The 23,174-nt window shown below is 53.8% G+C and overlaps 1 protein-coding gene across 13 annotated transcripts in view; it reads right to left on the minus strand.

The window, feature by feature from the left end:
* The window catches only part of LOC100772374 (nephrocystin-4), a 91,361-nt gene that overhangs the window by 32,638 nt on the left and 35,549 nt on the right, over positions 1–23,174 (minus strand). For all 13 annotated transcript variants that reach the window (XR_004768086.1, XM_027398392.2, XM_035439355.1 and 10 more), the window contains 2 exons: positions 19,814–19,996; positions 13,018–13,144 (listed from right to left, as the gene is read on the minus strand). Coding sequence is in view for 12 of the 13 variants with exons in the window: in XM_027398392.2 (XP_027254193.1) it covers positions 13,018–13,144; positions 19,814–19,996 (310 nt within the window). In the remaining variant the exon portion in view is untranslated. The remainder of the gene's footprint in view (positions 1–13,017; positions 13,145–19,813; positions 19,997–23,174) is intronic.

Raw genomic sequence — 23,174 nt, forward strand, 5'->3', positions numbered from 1 at the left:
CTGGGGCCACTGCCCTAGCACAGCACAGCCGTCCGTCCAGGACTGAGGCTAGGGCTGGTACGCATCATCACAGCCACTTCACACATGCCACCATTTGCCTGCACCTCTGAGGTCACAACTTCCTGTCAATAAGAGGGGCTGTCCAGTGAGACTCCAGCCCGTCTGATGAGGAGGGCTGCCTCTGCCTGCCCCCAGAGAAGAGGGTGCAGCTGTGTGAACCTTGCACTTTTCCTGCAGAGTGGCATGTGGTCCCATCTCCAGTTTCATGTCCATGCCTTGCCTGGACCACTGCAGTCTGCAGAGATGGGACACACTGCCCACTTCCAGGGGACCTGGTCCCCTATGGGACTCTGATTTCTGGAAATAGCCTGCTCTCTCTCCCCAGGGCCTTGTCCAACCCTCATGGGGCTGACAAGAGATGCCAGACACTCACATAGCTCTCTCTCTCTCTCTTCCTCACACGGGAACCCACAACTGCCATGGATGAATCTCTTATACTTCCCAAGGTCCCCTGGGGCCCCCACAGCAGATGGCACAGGCAAAACAGCCCATTGTCTCTACCTCTGTGCCACCTGCATGGAGAATGTCCAACAGCCTCCTGCTGCATTCTGGATAACAACAAACAAAAATAAGGCCAGCTCTCTTGCTATTGAAGAAGAAACACAGGACCTACTACTCAAGCCCCACACTGCCTAGCCTCTTCTGGCTGCTTTCCAGAAGGTCCCTAAGGAGATGCTACAGCATGTCCCAGGCCTTGTGAGGATTTGGTGGAGGCCTTGTGAGGCCTCATTGATGGGGACAAGATGGCAGGGAATTCCAGGAATGGAAGTGGGAACCAACCAAAAAGGGTTTCTGCCTCAGGAGACCCAAATGCCCAGACTGGCCGGTACGGCTCATGGCCCAGCTGCCACCTGGGAAATGTTCACCTACCCACACACTCTCATCTAACATGTCAACCAAGAGGGTTGCCAGCGACCCAGACACTCCTGTCCAAGGAAGGAGCCTGTGAGCTGAGAAAGCAGCTGCTTTGCTTTGGGAGGACAACCTCAGCTCTCTGGAGGCAAATGAGGGTGCTGCCACCTAGCTGGCCGCCACAGGGTGCCCGGCCCAGGTCCCCAGACCATCTTCTGCAGCTCTCTCCTCCTCAAACAGCCTAAAGATGAAAAGGGAAAGCTCTACTTTGTTCCACTCTAAATGGGGACTTAGAAAACTCTGCAGGCTGATTTTATAAAGAGGAAAAATTGCAGGAGATGGTGCCATTATCCTTAGCTAAGAGAAAGCCGGCACTTAGGCACGGGCCTGTGTGCATCCTCCAGGCAAGGAAAAGCTCGATGGCTGGAGGTGACATCACTGGGGCCCATTACCGCTTCTCCCCCACAGGCTCAAATCTGGGTATTGTATGGTCTGTTTCTTCAGGTAATTTTTTATACTGTGACTTACCATGCAATTTTACCTTCTGATAGAGCTAAAACAGCCTTTAAAAGGCTCTGCCAGGGCTCTTACGATACCTGCTGTGAACCCAGGCTGTGAGGGCCCAACCCACATCCCAAGAGAAACACAGGCTGGGAAGAAACACACCCAGACCAAGAGATGCTCACTTTCCAACCACTCCCTTTTGGCATCTCATCCCTACCTGGGGTACACCATGGCCCCACAGGAAGGGTATGTCTCATGGGAAGACCTACTTCTGCTATGGCACCCAACTGGGCAGGAACCCCTGGGCAACCCACTGGACCCCAGGACAACATGTCTATGTGCTCGTGTCTGCCTGCTGAATGTCCAAGTGCACACCAAGTGCCCCTGAACCAAATAAAGCAAGCTCATGTATGGCAGGGAGCCCCTAGGGCGAAGAGGAGAGCTGGTGTATTGAACATGAGAGGGCAGCTAGGTGGGGCTACAGTGACAAGAGCTGGTGGCCAGACACACGGCACAACTCTAACCTATCTACTGATCCCATCTCCTGAGGAAGGAGAGGCTGGGGAGCAACCATGTGTGGCTGGCTGGCCTGTTGCAAGCTTGATGGCTCCCTGAACAGGGTAAGCTGGAAGGCACTCACCCCACCACTTCACCCATCTGCTGTGTGAGTTCCCATGTTACCGTGGACTGTAAAACCCTTTAATTATAGCTGGGTGCTGCTCATCAGATCTACCAGGGTGGCCCTGCCGCAGCTGGAAGGCCCTTGGGGCTGCTCTAATGGCAGCAGCAAGAACAGGCCTGCACGGAGAGCTCCACAGACAGCTGGGAGCTACTGACTGCTGCTGCTGCTTCACCCCAGAATGTGGCCTCAAAGGCTGGACTATAGAGTTTGAGATAGCATTTAGCTGTTCCTGGGCCTGGGTTTAAGAAGTGGCCTGGCCATGTAGGGGAGCATAGAGACCCAGAGACTATGGTTTCTCTTGGGTCAGGGAGCCTGGGGAGCTAGGTGGCCAGTGCAGTTTAGTGTACACCTTAGTGTACAGAGGAAAGAGACTAAGTCAGTGGGTCCCAAGATGCCAGCAGAGGCTGCTGGCCAATCGACAGAGACACAGAAAACAGCCCCTGGCCACAGCAGGCTGTGTGTCCTGCCTGAGCACTGTCTACCTGCTCCTGAAACACACTTATTCTCACCAGTCTCCAAGGGCCAAGAACTGCTGTCAGTACAACATCCACTGTCCACCCTAGTTCTGTCATTTGGCCTCAAGAAGCCCACATGTCCCCCCACCTAACTAAGCAGGGGCTCCTGAAGGCCAGGCGGGAGCTCTGGCCCCAATCTGAGCTGTCACTCAAGGTCCCAAGGCCTGCGTGGCCTCTGACTTCTGTGTACACTAGGGAGAGGGGATGCTCTCCGAGGCACGCTAGTGCGGCTGTAGGGCTTCTCCAGGACACACTACTGAGCGGCTTCCTTCCAGCCCTGGCCAGACTCAGCATATTTTAGCCAGACCGTGAGCGCTGGCCACGGTCACTCTGCGTCATGGTGCTACAAACACAGCAGAGGGGTACTCTCTGTCCATGCCCATTGTCACAGCTGGCTGGTCTCCCTCAGAGAGTGAGTGTTTGCTGGGCTTTCCAGCCCTGTCGGTGCCCCCACCAAAGGACAGACAAGGACAGGGACCAAGGCACAAGGCAGTGCCCCTCCCCCTGCTGCCCTCAAACTTCCGCTGTCACCTTGTGAACATGCAGGGACTCAGGAAAGTGGGCCCTGACGCCCATCGCACCACCAAGGGGGCCGCTGAGTGGCCACTTGTCTTGAGCCATCTGCCTCTCAGTGCTCAAGGCCTGTGACAATGAAGAGACAGGACGGGCAGTGTCCTTTCCCACCTTTACTTTCGGTCCCTCTGGCTCGTGCATCCAATTTGTCGAGTGCTTGTACTCAAGTGAGGGCCACAGAAAGATGCCAAGGTGATGAAGTAGATGACACAGGACAGGACAACAATCTCCACCGCTGCCCCAGACCTGGGGGCATTGGAGACCCTCACTCGGTACAACAGAGACCCCAAGAAGCAGAGGCTGGAAAGATGGCCTTAGCGGGGGAGGGAGAGGAAGAGAGGTGCTCGCACAAAAGGCAGCTTGGGCCCTTCATCCCCAAGCACAAGCTCCCCTCCTGAGAGGGCCGCACACCAGGGTGCAGGCATGTGGGGTGAGGGGTGGAGGGTGTGGTGGACAGAGGAAAGCACTAAACGCCCATGGTCACCTGTGGACAACCACGAGACAGGAGAGCAAAGGCCCTGGGGGCGGAGCAAGAACAGAGAGTGGCAGGGAGCCATTGCCTAGCAACAAGCGGCTGCTGGAGAAGGGTGAAGGCTGAGAGAGGGACAGTATAGCCGTCACAGAGAGGGAGGGGAGGAAAGAGCCTGGGCCTTAATGAGGTTGTCATTAGGTGTAAGGAAAGGTGGCAAAAGTGGCTCCCTGTCATCAGCGTGGTGGTAAAAGATGAATCACTACTAATGGGTCCCGGGCGCTGGGGACCCACAAGGCAGAGCGTCTGAAAGGCCTTTATTCCTCACTGTCTGAGGGTAAGCCATCTTCCTGAGGCTTTGATCACAGCGGTGGGAAAATGGGAAACTAGGAGAAGAGGGAGGAACCTGATGGCGGGGCAGGCACAGGCCTCCACCTGAGTGAACTCAGGCCACAGCCCTGAAGGGTCAGCTCGGCTCAGTTCCCCGACAGAGACCACGCTTTCCACAGCCCTATGTCTAGTCTCCTTCAACAAAAGCAGCAGAGATCCTATCGCTGTGTCCAAAGTAGCCAAAAGCCCTCCCTTCCTCACGTCTGTGGCAGGCACCAGGCTCCGCAGATGCCAGGCCATTGCCAGCTGTGCTGAGGAGCTACAGCACTGTGGCCACCGGCGGGACCTAACCACACATATCCTGGAAACACGGCAGTGCGCGTTTTCCATGACCCCTGCCACGGAACTTTCTTTCAGATCTACTGAGCAAACAATCCAAAATGCTGTCACCACCAGGACACTCAAAAGCAAAATATGGGTCAAGGAAATTCCAAGTTTTGCCAAAAGTGCAGCCTGGGCGCCCTCCAGTGGCTCGGCACTTGCTCTCCTGCTGTTGGTGATGAGCAGACCTCTGTCTCTCTGTCAGCTTTATAGGAAAAATAAAAAGGGAAAGCCCGGTCTCCTCACTGAAAGAGACAGTCACGTGTCATTAAGGAGCTGTGTAAGCTGGTATGACGCCGAGGTCTGCAAAGTTCCCCTCACACACTGGAGGATATTTAAGTCTCTTATATTGGAGTCTTGGGAGGCAATGGCTTCTAAGCCAGAGCAGGGTGGAGTGACTGTATTAACAGGACATGAGTGCTGCCATAAATCCAAATTAAATAAGCCAAACAAAATCAGGTCTTCGCTACACAGTCACTGAACCACGCATCATGCCACGGCCATACTGTACTAAGGCGCTCTTCCTGGTGCTTACGGAAACCAGAGTGGACCCCTCTCTACAGAGACGCACAGTGGGTTTTTTGTAAGGACCTAAGAGTGTGCACGTGATGGTTCTGCTTCTTCAGAAGTCAAACTGCTGCTCATGTCCCACAGGAAAACACCCCCAGCAGGCTCGACGGGGAGACTGCTGAGCTGAGACACTCAGGGGAGGCCCTGCCTCACCCCACTCCCACCCCGCCACCCCGACCCCCCACCCGACCTCACCCGGTTCCTCTAGCCCCAGCCCACCCGCTCATCAGTCAATCCCTCCCTAACCACACCCTACAGGGGCTGCGGAGGGTAGGCCCCCAGCAGCTGGGTTCTGTGCTTTTCAAGCAGGGGAAGCTTTCACCCATTTGCTTAGCAACTAGCAGCAGCCGGAGAAGGGGACAGACTGAGATGCAGTGTGGCCCACAGATAAGGAAGCTGGGCAAAACTGCAATGATGGGAGCTCATATGGCCACCAACGCCCTCCCATTGTTCTCCCTGAGCCCAGAGCCTCTCTGAGGGCTGTGCTGTGGAGAGCCACCCTGTACCCCTCATCACATACCCAGAGTGGGAGTGTGATCCCAGGCCCACCCTCCAGCCCACCCCATCCCCAGGCTTCTGTCAGTGGAGGGTAGCACAGCAGAACACCGATCACCACCTCAAAACTCTCCTGGAACAAAGTGACACACGCTCTGTTGGGATTCCTAAATCCAAGGATTATCCTGGAGTGCCTGAGCTCAGGGCAGGGAGAAGCTTCTGGCAAGAAGCCCAGTTCTGCAGAGAGCAGAGTTGAAAAGGAGGGGAAAGAGGGGAAAGCTGCACGGGGAACATGGAGAGTTCAGGGATCCGGCCACACCTAACACAGAGACAGGCCACAGAGACAGCCACATCTGTGCTGTCTCTGAGCCTTTCTATCACGCGGGCCAATCAGATTCCTTCTTTCATTCCGTTCTTTCATTTAACCTGGCAAATAAATCCGCTTATTTATCCACTCCCTGGCTGGGGAGGAGGGGCTGTTTTTTGTTGCTGTTGTTTTCATGTTTTTGTTTTTTTTTAATTCTTGACTACTAAAAGGTCATGGGGCTGGGGAGCTGACTCACTGTGTAAGCTCAACCATGAAGAACTGAGTTCAAATCCCCAGCACACATGCGAAGAGCCAGGCACAGCTGAGTGCCTGTAACCGGTGCTGTGGAGGACGGAGACAGGAGTATTGGGCTTTACTGGCTCCAGGGCCAGTGGGAGACCCTATATCAAGGGAGTAATACAGCAGAGAATGATACAGCTAAAGACCTGACACACTTCTCTGCCCAAACACACACCTTAGTTCATATAGTCTTCATTCATTCATTCATTCATTCATTCATTCATCTGTGCTCCACCACTAACCTCTATAATACCAGCTCCACAAACAATATAAAATTTGGGGGCAGGAGGTAGAGAGCTCACTCAGCAGTTAAGAGCATGTGTTGCTCTTGTAGAAGACCCAGTTCAGTTCCCAGCGTCCATAGCGAGTGGCCCCCAACTGCCTCTAAGTCCACCTTCAGGAGACATGACACCTTCCGGCTATTATTGGCACCAAACTCAGGGACACAACACCCACACACAGACATACACATATACACGTAATTAAAAATAAAATAAAATCTAAAACAAAACAAAGACTATACTTAAGAACGGCCAAGGCCTCCAGGTGGTGGTGGCGCACACCTTTAATCCCCACACTCCACAGGCAGAGGCGGGCAGATCTCTGTGAGTTTGATGCCAGCCTGGTTTACAAAGCAGGTTCCAGGACAGCTGGGGCTACACAGAGAAACCCTGTCTCAGGGGGAAAATCTAGGAAGAGCCAGGGCCACTCTTTCATTGCGACTGCGCATGGTGAGTGTGACAAGGGTTCAGTTACCCTCTGTGTCTGTGTGCTGTGCCAGCCATTAGAGACTTGGGCGCTGTGTGCTGACATGCACACATCACTCTGTCCCGCTACTTGTGGTAAATGTCTCCACTTTCCTAGAGTTTCTGAAGCTTTGTTTTTTAACAAAGTGTGAGTGCATGTGAGTGTGTGTGTGTGTGTGTGCACCTGTGTGTGACGTGATTGTATCAGTGTGTGTGTGTATGTGTGCACCTGTGTGTGGTGTGTGTATCAGTGCATGTGTGTATGTGTGCACCTGTGTGTGGTGTGTATCAGTGTGTGTATGTATGTGTGCACCTGTGTGTGGTGTGAGTGTATCAGTGCGTGTGTGTATGTGTGCACCTGTGTGTGGTGTGTGTATCAGTGCATGTGTGTATGTGTGCACCTGTGTGTGGTGTGAGTGTATCAGTGCATGTGTGTATGTGTGCACCTGTGTGTGGTGTGTATCAGTGTGTGTATGTATGTGTGCACCTGTGTGTGGTGTGAGTGTATCAGTTCGAGTGTGTATGTGTGCACCTGTGCGTGACGTGATTGTATCAGTGTGTGTGTGTATGTGTGCACCTGTGTGTGGTGTGAGTGTATCAGTGTGTGAGTGTGTATGTGTGTGTGTGTGTGTGTGTGTGTGTGTGTGTGTGCGCGCGCGCGCGCGCGCGCGCGCATGCACGCAATGGTGTGCATGACATGAGTTATTTTGCAACATTTATCTGAGTGACATGAAGCTAGGAATAAATCTTACATTTTCTGCACAACCAAGTGTGCCAGCGCCATCTACTGGCTGGTCTGTCCTGACTCTGTGGTCAGCATGATGACTGTGCCCCCTGAGACAGCCGCATCCTAACCCATGGGAGTGGCCAGTGAGGGGCCGGTGGCTGCTGGTCAGCAGACCCTGGGGCTTACTGGAGGCCTGAGATGCTGCTGCTCACCACAGGGATGCAGCAAGGAGCGGGGAGGGGCCGAGCAGCCACTAGATGTTGGCGAAAGGGAGGAAACAAGGAGAAGCCCGTGGAAGGCTCTGGAAGGCTCGGGCCCTGCTGAGCCCAACTTAAGCCTGTGAGACCCACTGTGAGTGTGTGACTTCTAGAGTTTGGGATAATAAGATACGCTGTTTTAAGTCACCCAGTGTTTGCCAAGTCGTCACAGCAGCAAGATGTCCATCGCCCCATGGGTGTCACACTGTCCTTGGGCCTGTAAATTTACAGGGAAGTCTGCAAACCAAAAATACTGAGGTTTTGTTTCTTGCACACTGCCTTGGTGCCTTTTTCGGGATTTTTTTTTATTTTAGATTTAAAAAGTAGCGCATATCTAAAAAATAAATAAATAAACACAGTGTGTGGGTACAATACAATCTAGGCAGAAATCACAAGCTAAGACTCAAGACTTGGCACAGTAAATAGGGAAGGTGCAGGGAATGACTTCAGGGAGAGTTCACACTGTTAGACCAACTGTGGGGGCGGGAGCCAGAGACGGGGAGACTTCTCCTTCTGGTAAGTAGACCTATCTTCCCACCCACCTGAAGAAGAAAGGGGGAGGAGGAACAGAGAGGAGGGGAGGGGAAGATGAGTTGAAGACCCAGAGCCACAGGCAACAAAGGCAAGGTCCTAAATGGCCACCAAATGTCAACTTTCCAGAAATTTGCAGGTCAGAGAGAGAGAGAGGAAATATGGTCACAGCTGTTAATACCGAGCCAAGAGTGCAGGACACCAAGGAAGCCAGTGTCCAAGGAGCAGAGCGGCAGCCGAGAGAGGACCACAGCTCAGGACGATAGATGAGCTCCCAGTCTCCAGCACAGGGCCCACCAGGAAGTTGACAGACAGAGCAGCAGAGACCACCAGGAAGAAGAGATGCCCATGAGGTCAGCCAGCCGACCTCCTGTCTGATTTGGGGAGAGCAGGCAGGGTGTGTGAGGGGTCTAGTCATCTGGGGGGAGTCAGCCCTACCTGGTCAGGCCATCACACCTGAAGAGCAAGGCACAAACCATCAAACTGTCCTCAGAGCGTTAGAACGCCTATTAGACTCTCAAGTTCTCACCCCCCAACAAGAGAGAACCCCAAGTGTCCACAAACCAGGCAGAGCTCATCGGACATGCAGAGGAGGGACACAGCCCAAGTCCCCAGAGAAGGCAGAAGTCAAGAGCTGTGCAGGTTATGAGAGGCAGGCGGGAGCGAGCTTGTGGGGACAGGGTGCGTCCTGCACGCCTCTGGCTGCACGAAGGATGGTGACCACCACTAACCATAGTGTTTCTTATTTCCAAACATATTTTCCAAAAGAGAAAAAACTTGGGGTAGTCTTAGTGTGGAGATGGACACACCCACCGCCCTGACCCCAAGATAGCCCAATACAGACACACTTGGAAGGCTACACCCCACCCTGTGTGGCCGTTCTGTATCTAAGAGACAAACTGGAGAGGGAGTTGCCCGAGACATCCCGGTTAGCCAACAGGAACACTGAAGTCTGTAAGGCTGTATTCCACATAAAATGAGGATTTATTCTGGAGTGACTCCGACAGAAGTGCACGCCTGCCGCCCACCACCCGGAGGCATCCGGAAGACTTTTTGGCAGCACCCCAAGTACAGGGGATGCCGCACGGTGGACTCACTCACATAAGAGGGTCCACTGATGTGCACACTGCGGGAACAACCCTGAACGGGTCGGCTAAACACAGAATTCAAACTAGGAACTTCACCTGCTCTGCAAGGAGGGAGGCTTCAACATGCTGAGCACCAGATGGTCAGGTTTTGGTGCCTGGTATACTAGGCACCAGAAAAATCCCAATGACCGGGGTCTGCAAATCAGGCCGTAGGTCAAAGGGGTCAGTGGGCCATTCAACTCTCAGTGAGAAAATTATGCTCAACAGGCCCAGGATCCACACACCAGAACCTCAACAGACAGACAGTTTCCGATGCCAGAACTCGGTACCAAACCAGAACAGAAAGCCAGTCTAAACTGCCCAGAGTATCAGGGGCTGGGTGGGGAGGGCAGCGACAGGCTAGGAGGGGACAGCATGTCCTCCATGGCCACTTGGCATCCCTGATGTTGAGGAGGCAGAGGAATCAAGGGAGCACAGCAGCAGGAGGAGGGAGCACAGCAGGAGGAGGGGAGCACAGCAGGAGGAGGGAGCACAGCAGGAGGAGGGGAGCACAGCAGGAGGAGGGGAGCACAGCAGGAGGAGGGAGCACAGCAGGAGGAGGGAGCACAGCAGCAGGATGAGGGAGCACAGCAGCAGGAAGAGGGAGCACAGCAGGAGGAAGGAGCACATCAGGAGGAGGAAGCACAGCAGGAGGAGGGGAGCACAGCAGGAGGAGGGAGCACAGCAGGAGGAGGGAGCACAGCAGGAGGAGGGAGCACAGCAGGAGGAGGGGAGCACAGCAGGAGGAGGGAGCACAGCAGGAGGAGGGAGCACAGCAGGAGGAGGGGAGCACAGCAGGAGGAGGAGAGCACAGGAGGAGGAGGGAGCACAGCAGGAGGAGGGGAGCACAGCAGGAGGAAAAAGCACAGCAGGAGGAAGAAGCACAGCAGGAGGAGGGGAGCACAGCAGGAGGAGGGGAGCACAGCAGGAGGAGGAAGCACAGCAGGAGGAGGGGAGCACAGCAGGAGGGAGTACAGCAGGAGGAGGGAGCACAGCAGGAGGAGGGGAGCACAGCAGGAGGAGGGAGCACAGCAAGAGGAGGGGAGCACAGCAGGAGGAAGAAGCACAGCAGGAGGATGGGAGCACAGCAGGAGGAGGGGAGCACAGCAGGAGGAGGAAGCACAGCAGGAGGAGGGGAGCACAGCAGGAGGAAGAAGCACAGCAGGAGGAGGGGAGCACAGCAGGAGGAGGGGAGCACAGCAGGAGGAAGAAGCACAGCAGGAGGAGGGGAGCACAGCAGGAGGAGGGGAGCACAGCAGGAGGAGGAAGCACAGCAGGAGGAGGGGAGCACAGCAGGAGGAAGAAGCACAGCAGGAGGAAGAAGCACAGCAGGAGGAGGGGAGCACAGCAGGAGGAGGGGAGCACTGCAGGAGGAGGGGAGCACAGCAGGAGGAGGGAGCACAGCAGGAGGAGGGGAGCACAGCAGGAGGAGGGGAGCACAGCAGGAGGAGGGAGCACAGCAGGAGGAGGAAGCACAGCAGGAGGAGGGAGCACAGCAGGAGGAGGGAGCACAGCAGGAGGAGGGGAGCACAGCAGGAGGAGGGGAGCACAGCAGGAGGAGGGGAGCACAGCAGGAGGATGGGAGCACAGCAGGAGGAGGGAGCACAGCAGGAGGATGGGAGCACAGCAGGAGGAGGGAGCACAGCAGGAGGAGGGAGCACAACAGGAGGATGGGAGCACAGCAGGAGGAGGGGAGCACAGCAGGAGGATGGGAGCACAGCAGGAGGAGGGAGCACAGCAGGAGGAGGGGAGCACAGTGGGAGGAGGGAAACAAAATAAGAGCATGGGAGCACAACAGGAGGGAAAACAGCCAGAGGAAAAGCACGCAGTGGGAAAGTGGGAGCACAGTGGGAGGAGGGAGCACAGCAGGAGGAGGGGAGCACAGCAGGAGGAGGGAGCACAGCAAGAGGAGGGGAGCACAGCAGGAGGAAGAAGCACAGCAGGAGGATGGGAGCACAGCAGGAGGAGGGGAGCACAGCAGGAGGAGGAAGCACAGCAGGAGGAGGGGAGCACAGCAGGAGGAAGAAGCACAGCAGGAGGAGGGGAGCACAGCAGGAGGAGGGGAGCACAGCAGGAGGAAGAAGCACAGCAGGAGGAGGGGAGCACAGCAGGAGGAGGGGAGCACAGCAGGAGGAGGAAGCACAGCAGGAGGAGGGGAGCACAGCAGGAGGAAGAAGCACAGCAGGAGGAAGAAGCACAGCAGGAGGAGGGGAGCACAGCAGGAGGAGGGGAGCACTGCAGGAGGAGGGGAGCACAGCAGGAGGAGGGAGCACAGCAGGAGGAGGGGAGCACAGCAGGAGGAGGGGAGCACAGCAGGAGGAGGGAGCACAGCAGGAGGAGGAGCACAGCAGGAGGAGGGAGCACAGCAGGAGGAGGGAGCACAGCAGGAGGAGGGGAGCACAGCAGGAGGAGGGGAGCACAGCAGGAGGAGGGGAGCACAGCAGGAGGATGGGAGCACAGCAGGAGGAGGGAGCACAGCAGGAGGATGGGAGCACAGCAGGAGGAGGGAGCACAGCAGGAGGAGGGAGCACAACAGGAGGATGGGAGCACAGCAGGAGGAGGGGAGCACAGCAGGAGGATGGGAGCACAGCAGGAGGAGGGAGCACAGCAGGAGGAGGGGAGCACAGTGGGAGGAGGGAAACAAAATAAGAGCATGGGAGCACAACAGGAGGGAAAACAGCCAGAGGAAAAGCACGCAGTGGGAAAGTGGGAGCACAGTGGGAGGAAGGGAACATAGCTGGAGGAGGGGCGCACAGCTGGATCAAGGGAGCACAGCTAGAGGAGGAGAGCACATTGCTCTGCTCCATGGATTCACAAGCTGCTCATTCTCCTTCTATCCATCTGGATCAGAAGCGCGAGGCCACCGTGTCCAGGCTGCTGCAGCCCTCAGTTAGCAGGAGACAGATCTGCTCCAGAAACCCAGGCCACAACTCAACAGCCACATATGCACCTTGCTGTGCATGCCATCCTGGCTTCACCACAGGCTCAGGCCTGAAGCAAAAGGCACTGAGTGCATGCCCAGGCCACAGAGAAGACACTGGGCCGTTTAAGTTCAGTGATAGTCATGGTTCTTCAACCCCCCGCCCCCCCTACCCACACACATGGGTGGACCTGTCACTCACAGGGTAAGGACTGAACCTCTGTTGGGGGCCACAGCCACTGGCATCCCGTTATGACCCTTTCCTGGAGGGACACCCACAAACCACACATCGGAAGTCAACGGTGCTTCGGTGCAAACAGAAGGCCAACAACAGGAACATGAAACCAGGGCTGGCTGCCAGCACTTCCCGATGGCCTTATATTCCCAGGCCTCATGTTCGCGGGGTGCCCCTGTGAGGGGCCCTTGAGGAAGTCACCCTTCACCGGCAGACACAGACTTGCCTGGGGAGCTGCTAAGCAACTGGACCAGTTTGTGGCTGAAGGCTGGGTGACAAACGGCTAAGCCCACATTATCACGCTGTCCAATCGTACGTCATCATCTTATTAAAAGCCCGCTAACCGATTCATTGGAGCAACCTGCAGCCCTTACCTTGCAGGGCTGATGAGAGAGGGAAGCGAGCTGCAGACTAGAGTCAGCTCTGGGGAACTCACCTGAAGGGGACACGGGTGTCTTCCTGAAGGAACACCGCTCTGTCTTGGGGCCGCTGACATGCTCTGTGGGGATGTCTGGGCTCAGCGAGAACTTGAACTGGATGTTTCCCGACTCCACCTGCTTCACCTGTGATGGACCCCACGAGAGCAACAAAGGCACTCCTCACTGGCACCTCCCTCTCCCCCACCTCCTACTCCCCCCATCCCCCCCCCGTCAGTGACTCGGCAGTACAACTGCCCAGCCCTACTGCCCAGACGGCCCCCCCCCGTCAGTGACTCGGCAGTACAGCTGCCCAGCCCTACTGCCCAGACCCCCCTCAAAAGAAGTTTAAATAAGAGACCAAAGACTCTGGAAGCCACATGTTCTCGGATCATAAACAAGTAATTTTCTGGGATGAAAATCAGTTGTGGCATTAAAATCCCAGGAGACCATATTATCAGGGAATGAGATTTACCCAAGAAGTATAGTTTGAGGTACTTAATAAGCCACAATATATGTGTTTTTAATTAACATGTAATGTTGACTTGCTCACATAACTATAGCCCTATGGGTTTTAACCCCAGTGCAAAGTCACATGACCTGCCCATCCCCTCCCTCGCTCGCTCGCTCGGCTGGTCCAAGCAGCCGCTGCCTGCTTCTCCATCACTAGGCTGGTCTTCCTGAGTGTCATGTAAACACAATCACGCAGCACGCAGCCCTTGAGACTGGCTTCCTCACTCAGTCAACACAATGCCCATGGAGATTGACCACACTGTGAGACATATATGGACAGTCCATGCCTTTCATGTCCTATCACACTGATGTACCACAGTCCGTCCGTCCGTCCATCCATCCATCCATCCACTCACTGGGAACACCTGGCTAGCTGCCAGTCTGCTGGCTTTACACAGAGGTGCTGCAAACGGTGGTGGACAAATTGCTGTGTAAACCGGTTCCCATTTCTCTGAGAACTGACTGCCAGAAAGTGACTCTGTAGACACTACATTCTTTAAGAATTAAAATAAGGGCTGGAGAGATGGCTCAGTGGTTAAGAACATTGCCTGCTCTTCCAAAGGTCCTGAGTTCAGTTCCCAGCAACCACATGGTGGCTTACAACCATCTGTAGTGAAATCTGGTGCCCTCTTCTGGCCTGCAGACATACTGTGTACATAATAAATAAATAAATCTTAAAAAAAAAAGAATTAAAATAAAAATTAAAAAAAAAAAATCCGAACCATAGGGGCCGGAGAGATGGCTCCGCGGTTAAGAGCATTGGCTGCTCTTGCCGAGGACCCAGGTTCGGTTCCCAGCACCTACTGGGTTTAGACTGTTGTGGTTTGAATCTGAAATGCCCCCCATAGGCTCATGTTCAGAGCTATCTTGAAGGCATGTGGACCTTTACTGGGTGGGGCCTGGCTGTTGAAAATGGGTCACTGGGAGCCACCTCTGCGGATCATATCCACACCACCACCACCACCACCCACCACCCACCACCACACCTCCCCCCACCCCACCCCCCGACTCTGGCTGGCTCCTTCTCCCCCGTGTTCTCCCAAGTGAGAAGTCTGTGTCAAATGCTCCTGCCTCCACTTGCTCCGCCCTGCCTTCCCCGCCAGGGTGTGCTGTAGTCCCTCCGATGCTATGAGCCACGGTATGCCTTTCCGCCCTTGCTTCTGTCTGGCATTTTGGTCACGACAAAATTAATTGTAATTAATGTGGTATCTTATTGTTAATGATTTCTCTAAAGGTTTTAAATATAAATTCCACCAGGGTGGTGGTGCATGCTGAGAGGTGGGTCACCACCAGTTTGAGGCCGGTGCGGGTTACACAGCGAGACCCTTTCTCAAGTAACTAAAAGAATTAAATGAAAACTCATCTCCGGCATCTCCTTACCTCTAGAGGATGGAATGTGGGTGCTCTCACCCAGACCCTGGCTCCTGACATTACCCCATCCTACTGCATCTAATCACCTTGAAGACCTCACGGGATACAATGTAGCTTCGGCCTCTACTTCCCATGAAGCCCCTCACACATTTCCTTCTGTCTGGAGAAACCCAGCCAACGCCTAGCTGCTCCACAATTCCCTTCTTCAGTTCCCTGGGAAGGTAATGCCTGTGCTCTGGTGACTACTGATGGGTGCAGAGTCCTGGGTTCCAAAGCCTTTTGTTTTTCCCCCATTGGTCCTTGTGGCTTTAGAGAGCCGCCAGCACCATCCACGTCACCGTGTCTCTGCAGGCAAGGAGCCTCCTTGAGGCTTTAGAGAGCCGCCAGCACCATCCACGTCACCGTGTCTCTGCAGGCAAGGAGCCTCCTTGTGGCTTTAGAGAGCCGCCAGCACCATCCACGTCACCATGTCTCTGCAGGCAAGGAGCCTCCTTGTGGCTTTAGAGAGCCGCCAGCACCATCCACGTCACCATGTCTCTGCAGGCAAGGAGCCACTTTTCTATGTCTGTTCTCAGCTCCTCTTCTTTGCTTTTAGTTCTCCGAGATTTCACATCGTCTGGCTGAGGTTACTTCCCATTTCGTCTCTAGGCTTTGGTGGAACTTCCAGATAGCTAGGCTTGTGTCTCTTGCCCGATGTTTCCTGTCCTAACTTCAGGTGTTTCCTGCACCAGGCACCCTCCCATCTCCTGGGATCAGGTGCTGACTCGGGTGCTGGATTCTGGCGCTGTCTGGTTGGCAGTGGAGCCCAGCCTGCTGCTGCCAATCAACTCCTGCATCTCAGGAGATCCCAGCTCTGCTGACTGATCTCCAGGCTCACAAACTCTTCGGTCATCCGCCTGGCTAGAAAGCACAACTCGTGAAGGTTTTCACTTTACTGCTTTCAGTTCTAAAATTTCCATCTCCCTCATCTCTGCCTCTCCTCGCTCTTCTCAGTAGTGTTAGCACTGAGCTATGTTTCCACGCCGGCTGTTTTAAGATCTTTGATAACCGATTTTTTGCCATCTCAGTGCTGCTGTCTACCAAACGTCTTTTCTCTACATTGGCTCCTGCTATACAAAATCGATTAGATTGCATTGCACTCGTTTTAAAGATTACAATTAGAGTCCATGGCTGCTGTGCAGTCCATGAAGAAGGAAGGTGGAGAATGTGTGCCAGTGGGATCAGGGCTCAGGCCCCAGCTTCTGGCCACAGTTCCTATGGGTAATGGTGTCCACCTGAGTGCTCCTTTCCAAACCTGCACAGTGCCCTGAAGATTTCTCCTGCCTGTGCTCCTCCAGTGGGCAGCCCACGCACAGTCGGGTCTCAAACCCCTTGGCCTGCTGTTTAAGGTCAGATCCACACTGCAGCTTGGGATAAGCTTACAGCATTAAGCAACTTTGCAGGTTGATTCCAAGCCCCTCCCTTGTGAGTGCTGCCCAGTTCCCGGGCACCCTTCGACTTTCCAACCAGACCTGCCATGTGCATCGGTACATGAGGACCAGTGACTTGTAAAGAGGACGGGGGGGGGGGGTGTCCCTCATCGGTCAGCTCAGGAACTCAGTGCCTGATGTCTACAACTGATAGACTAACTGTGTAGGAAGCATCCTATTTCAAAATCAAAGGTAAAGGACTATAAATCATAGCTAGGAACTGAAAGTGCCGGCTTCTGGAGTTATAAATACTTTTAAAGGGTTATTCACCCAAAGGAAAAGACAAGAAAAGGACGAGAGGTAGGCAGCAGACACAGCCATTGTTTGCTCACTTCACAGCAAACAATGAAACAGCTGTTGACACGATGAACCCTAAAACGTGCTTCCCAGAAATGATGCAGCAGCTCCAGTATTGCTGCTTGCTTGACTGACAGCTGCCGTTCCTGCTCAGCTGTGAGCCGTGGGCTCGGGGAGTCTCCCACATCTCCATGTGCAAATTCAAAAACAGTGGCTGAACAAGGGAAGGGCTGCGGAGCTGTCTGGAGAGGGCACAGGTGATGCACACCTTGATTCCAGCTGGTTTCACTTGGCCAGTGTTGGCGCCACTGGCGAGGAATACGGAGAAGCAGGGTGCTCTCCCTGTACAGGAGTGGAGTCAGAGCCTGTGACATCACACTCCCCACTCTAATCCATTCTGTCTGCTCGCAGTGCTGGTCCTCCACCCCAGGCACTTCTGACCCCAAAGCCTTCAGAGATGCCTGCAGCCACTTCGGCTGCCACAACTGGGGATGCTACTGACATCTAGTGGCAGAAGATGGGGATGCAGCCAAAAGCCCTCTAGAGCGGGCAATCCCCAGCACAAGCTACCTGGCAGAAATGTCAGCAGTTCTGGGACTGAGAAATGGAACTCGGATGTGGTGTTCTTCGTGGGAAATGGAAATGTCTGACATGTGTGTCACCAAACAAGTCAAACTTTCAAAATGTTAATGCCTGACACAGTTCTCACTATCAAGAAGGGAGGGCAACAAAGTGGTAAGACAAGCTGTAGAGGGGACAGACAGACAGACAGAGAGAGATACAGAGACAGACAGACAGACAGACAGACAGACAGACAGACAGACAGACAGCAAGATAAAGAGACAGAGAGAAAGACAGAGACAGACAGAAAGAGAGAGACAGACACACAGACAGAGACAGACAGACAGACACAAAGACAGACAGACAGAGAGAGACAGACAGGCAGACAGACACAGAGCGAGATAAAGAAACAGACGCAGAGAGACAGAAAGAGACAGACAGAGAGAGACAGAGAGACAGACACACAGAGACAGACAGACACAGAGAGAGATAAAGAAACAAAGACAGAGAGACAAAGAGAGAGAAGCAGCCACAGAGACAGAGACAGATAGACAGACAGACAGACAGACAGACACAGAGCGAGATAAAGAGACAGAGACAGAGAGACAGAAAGAGAGAGAAGCAGCCACACAGAGAGAGACAGAGACAGACAGACAGAAAGAGACAGAGAGACAGAGAGAGAGAGAGGCAGCCACACAGAAAAAGAGACAGAGACAGACAGACAGACAGAGACAAAGACAGAGAGAGACAGAGACAGAAAGAGACAGAGACAGAGAGACAAAGAGAGACTGAAAGAGACAGGCAGGCACACAGAGAGAGACACACACACAGAGGGACATATAACCACACAGACACACAGACAGACATACAGAGACACACATACACAGGGGATGAGAGGAGGGGGGTGGTGATTAAAAAGACGGAGGTGGGGGGATGGCAATGGCTTTGAGATTTCTGATAGTGATTTCATAATAGGGACTCAAACTAGACTATATGGACACCCAGCAAAATATGGACCCATAATGAGAGCCACAGCTCCTAACAAGGAACAATCAGCTGCTCCCTGATGCAGGTCCCTAAAGTATCAGCCAGATTGCAAATGACAACCCTGGAAATAACAGCTGTAGCCAGAGTCAGCATAGAAGTGACACAGTGAGGTTACGGCCCCTTTACCTGAGAGAAAGCGGAAACGAGAGCTGAGACAGGCAGGCCATAGGCACCACATGGAAGGGGGTGCTCCTGACATACCCTAGGGGGTCACAATGGCCCCAAACATTGGCCAGAGCCAAGCCATACTTCCAAACCTGCCCATGGTGCCCTGGGTACTTGACTTCCAAGACCACAACCTGGTTGGGGCGGCCAGGGCAGGCAGGGCAGCCAGGGTGACACACACACCCTTTAGCCTCTCCTGACCTTACTTGCTTTCCGGGCCGGAGCTCAGAGAACGCCACAGCCGAGCAGCTTTTTTAGTCTGAGCATCTGCTGTGGACCTGCCGCCCCACATACAGCTGAGAGGGGTGTGTGGTGGGTGTAAAGCTCAGCTGGGGACCAAACCAAAATCCTGCCCTGTTCTTGCACCACTCACCCTCCTGGCAAAAACCATATGACACCCTCCTCTGAGGCACCAACCAGACACAAGTAGAGGAGACACTCCTCCCAAAGTGTGCACAGAGTGTGTGAAACGGTACATCCAGAGGCGGAGATGTGAACAAGGGGTTAGCAGACCCAGGATGAAACTGGCCCAACCACAACTCAGCAGGGGCAGGTCCCGGACACAGCGAGAGGTGTGTTCATGAAATTCTCAGCCCACACTAGTCAGTCTGGAGTCTTAAAATGAATAAACTTAGACTCCATGGGTAAAACGCTTCTGAGTAGGTGTGAGGACCGAGTTCAATCCTAGGAACTCACAAGAAGCTAGGAGTGCCAGTGCATATCTATAACTCCAGAACTGGGGGCGGAGAGGAGAGCTGGCTCCCAGGGGCTCGCTGCCGAGCATGCTAGCTCCAATCAGCAAGCTCCAAGTTCAGTGAGGTTCTGTGTCCAAAAACAGCATGGGGAAGAACACTGAGAAAAAAATCCAATGTCAACTGCTGGCCACCACATGCAAGCGTATGGGTGACTGCACCCGAATACCACACACACGCACACGCACGCATGCGCACACAATCACACGCGCACACACGCACACGCACACACACGCGCACACACGCACACACACGCACACACACGCACACACACGCACACACGCACACACGCACACACGCACACACACGCACACACGCACACACGCACACACACGCACACACGCACGCACAATGTCAACTGCTGGCCACCACATGCAAGCTTATGGGTGACTGCACCCAAATACCACACACACGCACACGCACACGCACACACACACACGCAAACACACGCAAACACACACACACACACACACACACACACACACACACGCAAACACACACACACACACATGCACGCACGCACAATGTCAACTGCTGGCCACCACATGCATTCTCATGGGTGACTCCTCCCATGAGAGTCACCCCACCCCTCACATGCACTTGCTAGAAGCACGTGAGAACCACACCTATGAAGTACTCACCTCCTCAGAGCTCATGCTGGCTGAAGGCACCTTATAGACCAGACAGCGTGAGGGGTTGTGCTGGATCCCACCCTGGAGTGGCAGAGTCACCCGTCCTGAGGTGGCTTCCAGCTCGGGGTTCCACACAGCCCAGCGAACCATGTGCATGCCTGCCAAGCTGGAGAGAGAGGTGGACGAGCCCGCCTAGAATGGAGACAAAGCACAACCGCAGAGTTACAGCAGCAGCGGCTGCCACGGTGGGAACCAGTGATGTGATCACACGTAACCTTTTCAGGAGCTCAGAGCAGCGAGAGGCCACCGTATAAGACACTACCTGTCCTGAGACGCACCAGCCTCAGGACCCCATCGGGCTCCTCCTGTGGCTCAAGGCAGTGAGGGCCACTCCTCACGGACCTTTCTGTAAACCCACAGAAACTTGCTGAGTTCTAGTCAAACACATCAGGAAAATGAAAGGATGGAACCTGTATTGCTGAACAGAAGCTTTGCAAACTGACAGCGTGTGTGTGTTTGTGTGTGTGTGTGTCTATGTATGTGAGAGTGTAAGTGTGTGTGTGAAAGTGTATGTGTAAGTGGGTGTGTATGTGTGTGTGTCACGTATGTGTGTGTCTATGTATGTGTGTATGTGTGTGTCTATGTATGTGTGTGTATCTATGTGTGTGTGTCTATGTATGTGAGTGTGTAAGTGTGTGTGTGTGTAAGTGGGTGTGTATGTGTGTGTGTCACGTATGTGTGTGTCTATGTATGTGTGTATGTATATGTATTACGTGTGTGTATATGTGTGTATTGTGTGCCTGTGTGTGGTCTATCTGTGTAAATATATGTGGGAGATATTCACGTGTATGTGTATATGTATATATGTGAGGGGCTGTACGTGTACATATGTGTAGGTGTATGGAAGGTATATATGTGGAGAATGTCTAAGCATGCGTGTGCATATGTGTGCATGTGTGTGTATGTGTGGGTAGAGGTATGTTTATGTGTGTATGTAAAGGTGTGTGTATGTGTGTGCATATGGGTGGTGGAGATGCATGATCAACCTAGGGTTACCGGTTCATAGCTTCATCCAAGACTCAATAGGAGATGAGCATATCACGCTGGAGAATGTCGATGGAGCTGGAAAAGGAATCAGGCTCAGTTTTATGCACGATTCCTCCACCTTCTCAGTGAGTGGCCTGGTGAAAAGGATGAGGCCGGAGGAAACCCAGGCACGAGGCATCTGTCATTTACAGAAAGTCGTCTCTACAGACACAGATGTGGAACCCAGCTCAGCAGTGTATTCTAGAGCTGTCACTTTCATCTTTTTTTCCTTATAAGTAAGATTACAGCTGAACTCCAGGTCTTTGTGGAGGACAGAAACGCCACTAGGCCCGTCAAGAGGTGACCACTTTGAGAAGCCCTGATAGTCAGGTCCTGGGAAGGTGACCCACAACTCTAGGCTAGAAGGCCCAGGGAAGGGGCTGCCAGCCTGCTTCTCATGGGACACAAAGCCCCGGCCACCACATGCTCTAAAGCAACATCCTAAAGGCGGTAGGAAGTGAAGGAGTATGAACACAGCCGGCCCACTTCCTGACACTCTTAATAGGTAGCTGACCAGCCAGACACACGGGTTAACGGATACACCAGATGAGAAGGCTCACTGCCCTAGGCAGCAGGTTTAGGTCACCCAGGTGCAGACAAGGGTACCGGAGGGCACAGACCCAGGCCAGGTGGTCAGCACCGCTGTGGCATGGGGGACACAACCTGAGTAACCTGGAAGGGGCCTCCTTCTCTTGATGAAGAGAAAGGAATCCACAGAAATCCACAGAAACCCATTCTGCTGGGATGGATACATGAAACGCCATCCACAAGAAAGGGGCGCCAAGGGACAAGATGACATAAGCTTCAGCAAGTGGCAGCAAGGATGGCAGGGTTCTAGCAGTGGCCAAGGTCCTGACAGAGCCTGCTCATCTGACTGGAAGCATGGGGTGGCCATGGCACCGTCACTGCCACACGAGTACACCAGGATCCCAGGCAGATGCCCACACTCATCAAAAGGCCTCCCTCTGCTCCACTAAACCACAGCCAAGTTCAAGGGCCAACCAAACTGAACCACCAAGTGTCCCAGCCTTGTTCCTGCCATGGGGCTCTGTCCTGCCATGTGCTCTTTATATTCATGAGAGGGAACTGCAGTCCAGGGGTCCTGACCACCGTCTTGCTATGCAACTGGACTTCAACTTGTGCAGCCCGGCAGGGCAGAGCTGGTCCTTCCCCCACAGTCAGGCTTCAAATGGTGGGTCTAGGTACTGCCAAGTTCACATTCCTGTCAGCGTTAACGGGGTTTGGGTTCCTGGCCACTGGGTGAGAAGAAAACCCTGAAGTATAAAGCAAAGAATCCAGAAATTGGGCACTCTAGCATCAGACTCTGCCACGCCTGGATGTCCCTGCTTCCACCCTGCCCCGGCCTCTACTCTGCCCCTGCTTGGGCAGGACAGATTCTGGAAGGTGCTGGGTAGCTGCGGGGCGTCAATCGGCACTGGTGACAGATCTGCTCCTCTCAACGTACAATCACTACTCATGCAGTGAGAGCACTCGCCAATAAAACACCTTAAACTCGGTAGCGGCTGGGTGGCTTCTGTAAACAGCCACTCAAGGCAGGATCCAAAGTAAAGCAGGGATCCAAGTGTCGGTGCGATTGGTGCAGTGCCTTCCGGCTTCCTTTCCCAAATTAGGTGAGCCTGACATCTAATTTTCCAATTTCACGGTTCTCTGTGGCTGTTTGGCTCTCGATCAATATGAATCTCTTCCATGTGGAGTATCTGTCAGTTAGATAAACACCCGCTTCTCCTCACTTTTGTCTTTAACAGCAAGGGATGATCTGTGAGCTACTGATCATCTGAGACCCGGGCAAGATAACTGGGAGCTGGTGGCAGCCTGGCTCCACATATCCGCCTGTCTCAGAGGCTCCTGCTTCAGGCTGTCCTCTCACTACTCACAGCCAAGCACAGGCACAGAGCAGACGCGGTCACTGGCTCATCAGCCTTCCCCTGCCCATGATTCTTTGTGTTAGGATTAAAGGCTGGCTAGTACCACAGTGCAGCCCCCCAGTACCAGCTACCCAGGAGCAGAGACAGGGGGACTCCGTGAGGCAAGGAGTTCAGGGACAGCCTTGGCAATATAGGACAATCCCATCTTAAAAGTGAAAATCGAAAAGATTACTGACTTTTTTTTTCTTTTCCTGCCAAATTTAGATCAGAATTCATGCATCCTCAAAAGAAAAAAGGAAAAGTTCAGACTGCTCTGAAATGATCGGTTTTCATTTAGACTTTTAACTGTAGCAAATGATATAAAAAGCCAAAGGAGCACAGACAAGTCATGAGCCAGG

The sequence above is a fragment of the Cricetulus griseus genome, chromosome 2 (assembly GCF_003668045.3).
Source record: "Cricetulus griseus strain 17A/GY chromosome 2, alternate assembly CriGri-PICRH-1.0, whole genome shotgun sequence".
NCBI lineage: Eukaryota > Metazoa > Chordata > Mammalia > Rodentia > Cricetidae > Cricetulus > Cricetulus griseus.